General features: G+C 56.6%; 2 protein-coding genes across 5 annotated transcripts in view; one reads left to right on the top strand and one right to left on the bottom strand.

The window, feature by feature from the left end:
- The window catches only part of Podn (podocan), a 20,416-nt gene extending 17,398 nt beyond the window's left edge, over nucleotides 1-3,018 (top strand). For all 4 annotated transcript variants that reach the window (XM_023724155.1, XM_023724152.1, XM_023724153.1 and 1 more), the window contains exon 11: nucleotides 2,090-3,018. The gene's annotated coding sequence lies outside the window, so the exon portion shown is untranslated. The remainder of the gene's footprint in view (nucleotides 1-2,089) is intronic.
- A 2,057-nt stretch (nucleotides 3,019-5,075) lies between these two features.
- Nucleotides 5,076-7,295, bottom strand: part of Slc1a7 (solute carrier family 1 member 7) — a 35,948-nt gene continuing 33,728 nt past the window's right edge. The window contains exons 8-11 of the mRNA XM_004639105.1: nucleotides 7,093-7,287; nucleotides 6,502-6,636; nucleotides 5,893-5,995; nucleotides 5,076-5,305 (exon numbers count right to left, since the gene is read on the bottom strand). Of these exons, the coding sequence (XP_004639162.1) occupies nucleotides 5,087-5,305; nucleotides 5,893-5,995; nucleotides 6,502-6,636; nucleotides 7,093-7,287 (652 nt within the window). The 3' untranslated portion in view covers nucleotides 5,076-5,086. The remainder of the gene's footprint in view (nucleotides 5,306-5,892; nucleotides 5,996-6,501; nucleotides 6,637-7,092; nucleotides 7,288-7,295) is intronic.

Raw genomic sequence — 7,295 nt, 5'->3', positions numbered from 1 at the left:
CCTATGGGCCAGGTTCTCAGGAGCTGGGGGGGCCTATGGGCCAGGTTCTCAGGAGCTGGGGGGGCCTATGGGCCAGGTTCTCAGGGGCTGGGGAGGGGCTATGGGCCAGGTCCTCAGGAGCTGGGAGGGGCCTATGGGCCAGGTTCTCAGGAGCTGGGGGGGCCTATGGGCCAGGTTCTCAGGAGCTGGGGGGTGCTATGGGCCAGGTTCTCAGGAGGGAGGGATAGGCTGGCGCTGGGGAGCCAGGCACTGTCGGCCTGAAGACAGGCACTGAGGCTGCCAGTGAGTGGGGGCATCACCCAGGGACAGAGAGTGCAGGACCTGCAGAGCAGGCTGAGCTGGGGTGGTTGGGAAAGCAGGGTGGGGCCAGGCAGCATTTTGCACCTTCCTGTAACACAGGTATGACACACAAGCACATGCACTGACACACTTGCCTAAATATGCACACACAGTCACAAAGCACATACCTGAAGAACACAGACATTGCACACATGCACAGAGAGGCCCACACATGATGATACGTAGGCACTGGTCATGTCTGTGGACATGTAGGTTTGCTTGTAGGCATGTGCACATGTACATACTTGTGTGCTATGCACACAGGCCTTCATGGGAGGGCACACATGTGCGTGCATGGTTTGCTCATGCACAGGCTTTTACAGAAGCAGGGGCTCTGCAGTGTCACTACTGCCCAGGGCCCTCTGTGTGTATCTGTGTGGGGTCATCTGGAAAGGGAGTAGATCCCTCTATGGAAAAGTCCGGCTGTGAAGAGGCAAGGGAGGGCAGAAGCGAGGAGGCTGTGCACACTCAGGGAAGGATCCTCTCACTGGTGCTGCCTCCAGCGGCAGAGTTGGTGGTCACTGATGTGGGCGTGAGGGGCGGCTGTAAGAAACACAGTGGGCACAGGCTGCTGCGGAAGCTGCAGGAGGCCGTCTCTCCCGCTGCAGTAGGAGGCCTGGAGGGCACAGTGGCTGCAGTTAGACAGGTTAGTGGCTTGGTGGCTGGATCTGAAGTCTTATTGTTCTTCTGCTTCCTCCATGCAGTAGGAGGTGCTTAGCAGACCTTGGAGCCAGGAGAAAATGGGCCAGTGACTCTATCACAGCAGGGGTGCAGGACAGGAGGGGTACAGACTAGGAGGCAAAGGAGCAAGAAAGTCAAGTGCATCAGGAAGAGGAGAGCTGAAGGCCTGGGCCCTGAGGGCAGAGTAGGGATGGAGGTGCTGAGGGGGGATGGTGGGGCCTGCACACAATGTTGGCAAGTGGCCGAGATAAGAGGTGACCAGTCACAGGGATATCAGAGGTGAGCTAAGATTTGACAGTAAGCTGTGTCAGGGGTGGCAGGGCCCAGCATGGCCATGGGAGGAAGCTACCAGGGCACTATCCAGAGGTTGACATGAAATAGGGCCTGGGGTAGAGAGGGGCCTGCCACTGATTGGATGTATGACTGCAGCCCTGTGGGTGGGGAGAGGCAGCCACGCTGATGTCAGTACATATGGCAGAGTTACACCTGCATGTTCAGGTCAGGCTCAGAGGGAGTACTCCAGAATTCCCTTGTCCTACTCTGGGAGTTGGTTATGAGATGAAGCCCCTTCTTGGGAGGCATCCTCACACAGAAGCAGGGGTCGCCTATAGGGTGACCATCCATTCACTAAGGAGTCTATGGGCCAGGCATGATGGCACATACCTGTAATCCTAGTGTTAATAAAGCTGAGGCAGGAGGATTGCTATGAGTTTGAGGCCAGGCTGGGCTACAAAGAGTTCCAGGCCAACCTGAACTGCACAGGGAGACTCTGTGTCAAAGTGTAACAAAACCCAGCTCTGCTAAAAATTGCATGCCCTTCTAAGGGGACTGTGGAGTCCTGGGGTGGGAGAGTATCTGCCCTCCTATAGGACACTGGATATAGGCAGGTTGGTTGTGAGGGCCCAGGGAGTAGCCAGGCATCTCCCCTGCGCACCAGGCTCCAGGGGCAGCTCTCCTGCCCACTCCTAGTAGGCTGGCTTCCTTGAGTGGCACCTCTGGCCCCATCCCCAGGCTGGCATGGCTGCAGGTTGCCCTGGGCAGGCCTCTGACTCTCCGACATGTTCCACAGGACAATGGATTATGGACTCCTTTCTTCAGCACGTGCCACTTCCTGTGAGCCCCGTCTTCACCCTCACAGGGATACCCCCAGCACAGAACCCATGGGCCACCCTGACTGCCACAGGCTGAACGCATCTTGGCTCCCCACCTGGTCCTGCAATGTGTCCCATGGCCAGACACATGCAGATACCAGATCTCACCCCTGCACACCCAGCTCCAGTGCACACATAGCCTGCTGCATCACCTTCTAGATGGTTTGTTTCCAAATGAGTCCCAGCACTGTGGCCAGGCCTGCCCTCTGAGTCACTCAGACTCAGGCAGGCCTGTCCTTCCCTGGCACAGTTAGCACGTACACACACACACACACACACACACACACACACACACACACACACACACACACCAATACCACCAACAGCTCTTGCCCCTTGACAGATGTGACCCAAACTGCTCGCCATCCATCTGGTCTTCTGCCCATCCACTACCTGGAGAAAACTCAGGGTTATCTCCCTGCTCTGTGGCCAGGTGCTTTCTGCTGTCTGAAGCTCACAAAAGCTGGCTTTTGCTCCTCTGTCTCCTCTGGGGATGGAAACTGTCTGGAGTTCTGTCCCGCTGGGTGCTGGGGCAGTCACCATGCTGAGCACCCTTCCCTGCTGTGCCCTGGCAGGCACCAGCACTTTGGAAAGACAGTCCTCCTAGAAGCAAGCCGGAGGCCTCCCGACTGCTGCTGGGTCCCTAGCACAGGGGTAGCCGAGGCTATGGAGCTGGAGGAGCAGGCAGGAAGGGCCAGGCTGTACTATGAGACACTCTACACTTTTATACAGGGAATTTCTAGGTGCCTTTTTTGTTTTTAGTTGTTTTTTTTTTTTTTTAAGAAAAGAAAAATTATAAAAATCTCAAAGCTGACTTCTCTTGTTACAGACAAACTAATATAAAAGCATTATCCCTGTCCTTGCAGCCCGTGTGTCTGTGTTTGCTTCCTGCAAGCGCTGGGCTAGGGTCTGCTTGGGGCAGGCAGGATACAAGTGCTGCCACACCTTGCCAGGCCAGCAGGAACTAGGGCAGAATTCAGTTCTTGGTGTCCTCAAGGAGTTGTGTGGGCAGAGGGCCAGGGAGATGCAACTTGGTGGCAGCTAAGGAGGCCAACAGGTGTATGCGACCCTCAGCTGGGCAGGAATCAGCAGATAGGGCTGGGACCACGATACTAGGCCTACAAGCCCAGCAAAGGACCTGCTGGGCACAGACTGCTCCGCACTCATCTGGAGGGTCACGTTGGCACTAAAGGGCTATTACCATGGAAGTAGGAGGGGGAGGCAGGCCTAGGAGCTGGCGCAGAGCTGGCCTGGGGCAGTCTCTGCAGGCCTTGCCAGGGAAAAAATGATGGACATGCCCAGTGTGTCCCTCCAGGGCAGAGCTGGACCCGAGGGAGGAAGCTGCAGGAGGAAGCTGTGGCACCCAGTTCCTTTGATGGACAGAGCTTCTCCACAGTACAGTGCAATGCCCAGGAAGTAGTGACCTTCCTGCTACTGGTGGTGTGTGAGCACGCAGCTACCAAGGCTGCTAAAGATCAGATTCCTGCCTTGTGGCGGGGCTAACTTGGTTGTTTAAAGGAGCTTAGAAATGTGATCCTGGGAAGGGGCCCAAAGCCCATCCACATGAAGGTGGGGGTGGCTGACAGCCTGAAATCCAAGCTCTCCTAGGAGGTGGGGCCTCTCAAATGGAAGGAAGTCTTGTAGTGGCCATAAAGCCCCCAGCCCTGCAGTGATTAGAGTGACGTAGGGCACGGGTCTCTTCCTGAACTCTGTGCACTGTCATGCTGGGAGGAAGATGGATGCAGATCAGGAGCCAGGGTATCTCTCCCCATGACCTCGGAAGGCTTGTCCTCCCTGAATGTCATGTCATGATTGCCATGGTGTATGACCCTCCCATACTCAAGCCTCTTACAAGGGCCGAGGGTGAGTGGGTGGGGGAGACCCTGGATGTCAAATCTATGTCCCCTCTCTAAGGCAGAGCACTCACCAAGGGGAGAAACACTGGGAGATGTGTCTCATGTGGTCCCCACTGCAGAGCACAGCCCTGGCAGAGGCACAGTCCCTGAGCAAGGCCCTGGGACAACCAGGCAGCACTCCATCTTCAGCACAAACGGGGCTGTCCTCACAGTGGTCACCAGGACAGGCTCATCTGCATGCCAACAGCCTCCATTGTCCAAAGTGTGTGCTGTAGGCAGATGAGACTTGAAAAACAAAAGATCTTTATTTAGTTATCACTGAATTTTCAAAGACAGAAAGGAATCGGAATTGTGACTTCACTTTGTCATACAGGCCTTTGGGGAGTTCTGGCCCCAGGGTGCCACTGGGGCCTGCTCTCCTGTGCATAGGAAGCTGGCCTGGATGTCCCCACCAGGCCCTTCCAGGATCCCTAGTAAAGATATCCATCCCCACATCAGACGAACTGTGAGACTCAGATGGTGGGCAGGAACAGGGAGGTCGTGGCACATGGATGGCACCAAGTGGGTCTCAGCTCAGGACGGGCCCAGCTTTGGGGACGGCTATTTGTCTGAGGCCAAATGCTATGGGGTGGGGTAGGGGTTGGTGTGGACCTGGGCCTGGACATGGCTGGGGCAGAAACCAGGATGTTGCTATTACATTTTCATAAATTAGAAGCAGTGGTGACTGTGGAGCCCCTGCATTGGTCCCTGCAGGCCACTCTGTCCAACAGGAAGGTGTAGCCAGGGCTCAAAGACTCAAGTTAGCCTCCTAGCCCTGATGTTGCTTTCTCAAGACTATGGACAACCTCCTCCTGACACCCACATAGGCTTGCAGGGTGGCAACTCTCAGCTAAGGTTTGGGCTCCGCAGGCCATCGCTCTCCAGTTGGGGCTCCTGCACACACCCTCTCCTCTCTGCAACTCTGTTTCCCATCTCTGAGGCTAATTCCAGTCTCTCAGGAGGAGCAGGTGCCTGCCGGCTGCTCAGGTGAGCTGCGAGGTCAGCTCCTGCCCCACAGGCTCAGACGTTGGTCTCCAACTCACTGATCTCAATGGTGCAGTGGTCCAGGCTGGCTGTGGCCAGCTCCTCATCCTGCTCCACCTGCACAGGGATGTGGTGGGGGCAGGCGGGGCCGAGGGTCAGCTCTGAGGCCTCAGCCACACTCTTCACACAGCCGTTCTGCTGGGTCGCCACGATCTCCTGAAGGCTCAATGGCTTGGTCTCACAGGGTGGCAGCTTCTGGAGAAGGGCATGAGATTTGGTAGCAGCAGAGGGACGGAAGGTGGCTGGGGTAAGTGAGCATGGAGTTGGGAACCAAAAACAAGATTTTCCTACAGAAACCCTAGGTGGCCCAGCACGTCACAGGTCTCTCTGACACCAATCCCCAAGCTGTGTTGAACCCAACTGGACCTGTCTCAGTAGAAGAGGGACCCGACCCACATGTTAAACCAGGGAATTTCTGGCTTTCTCACCTGAGCCTCCTCTTCCCCCCCTTCCCCCCGTGAAGTGGGAGTGGCCTGCACATAGCTACAGAGAGATCCAAGAAGACCATCCAGCCCTATCCTGTCCCCAGACCTGTGACCTAACAGGACAGTGCCACCTTACACTAGGGTCTGAGTCACCCAGAGCAGGGGACTTTACAGTAGTTTCCACTATTTCTAGCTTGAGCTGGCCCAGAGGAGTTCCTCATCCCTGTTAGTCACGAGTGAGGACATCAAGGATTGAGCGGCTGGCTGAAGGCTGCCCAGCAGTGGGCGGGAAATCTTGTGCTCACTCTGCCTGGCCGCAGCCTCCCCATGGCCCCTGGCAAGGAGTCTTGTTCTCACCTCAGTGCCAGTATCCCGAGCAAAGTCCTTCCGGCAGATGTGGGCCATGATCCCTGCAGCCAGCGCATCTCCCAGCACGTTAATCATGGTGCGGAAACGGTCTCTGGCGAGCCAAGGTGGGCAGTTAATACAGGGAGAAGTGGAGCCGGTAGGGACCATGCCCCTTGGCAGAGCAGAATGCCCAGCCATCCTCGGTGGTGCTGAAGCAGGCTGATAAAAGGCTGGCCTGGGTCAGCGACACGGGCCCTGCACTTCAAAGGACAGGATTGGTCTAATGCTCTGTGGTCGCTGCCTTGAAATTCTTTACCATTCTGTTTTCATTTTTTTTTTTTTTTTCCCTCAGAACCAGGGATTGAGCTCATGCCCTTGCGCTTGCCAGGGAAGTGCTTATTCCACTGAGCCATCTCCCCGGCCCCTCCGTTTTCATTTTTTAATCTGGGCCTGCTGATTATGTGCCAGGCCTGTGTATATGAGGAAGACAGTTATACTGTTCCACACAGCATCATAGTACCTTGGGGCCCTTGCTCAGGGCAAAGGACTCAGCTCCCTACCCTGCCAACCCTGCCCTAGCCAAGGGGTGGGGCTGGGGTGGGCATGGGGTACACTCACAGAGCCCAGTCCACAGCGACGATGAGGTTGATGTCGTCAGTGGGCAGCCCCACAGAGGTGAGCACAATGACCATGGTAACAAGCCCGGCCTGGGGGATGCCAGCTGCCCCAATGCTGGCTGCGGTGGCTGTGATGCTACATGGGATAGAGTGGAGAGGGGAAGAACGGGGTGTCAGGAGGTGGTTGGGTACGGGTTGGGACCCTGCTCCAAGGAGGATTCCAGAAAGCCAGGCTGAGAGGTTGGCAAGGAGTTCCTGGAGGAGCGTGACCCTGCACACACTCCTGGGGTCTCACGGACCTTCATCCTTAGCCTCTTGCGACCTAAAGAAGCTGTGGAAATTGGTGTCTAGAACTGCACCTCTGTTGGTCCTGGCGCTACCCAGAGATGCTGATCCCTGACCAGCACAACTCAGCCCAGCCTTTCTCAGGGGCCTGGCCTCCAGCACCAGATTTGAGAGCTGGGCTGGCCTTTGAGGCCCCCCTCAGCCTCTGTTCCACCTCAGCATCCCTACCCTCAGCCCCATGGGCTGGCCCGGACCCCTCACCCTCACTGGCCCCATAGATGCCTCCAAGAACGCGGCCAGGACACACCTGATGGTGATGATCTGGCCAAAGTCCAGCTCGTAGTTGTTGACCTGGGCAATGAAGATGGCAGCCACAGCCTCGTAGAGTGCAGTGCCATCCATGTTGATGGTGGCACCCACGGGCAGCACAAAGCGGGCGATGCGCCGGTCGATGTGGTTGTTTTCCAGCAGGCACTTGAAGGTGATGGGCAGTGTGGCTGAGCTATGGGC

This window comes from Octodon degus, unplaced genomic scaffold (assembly GCF_000260255.1).
Source record: "Octodon degus isolate 3935 unplaced genomic scaffold, OctDeg1.0 scaffold00107, whole genome shotgun sequence".
In the NCBI taxonomy this organism is placed as follows: domain Eukaryota; kingdom Metazoa; phylum Chordata; class Mammalia; order Rodentia; family Octodontidae; genus Octodon; species Octodon degus.
This window is presented reverse-complemented; position numbering and strand designations above follow the sequence as displayed.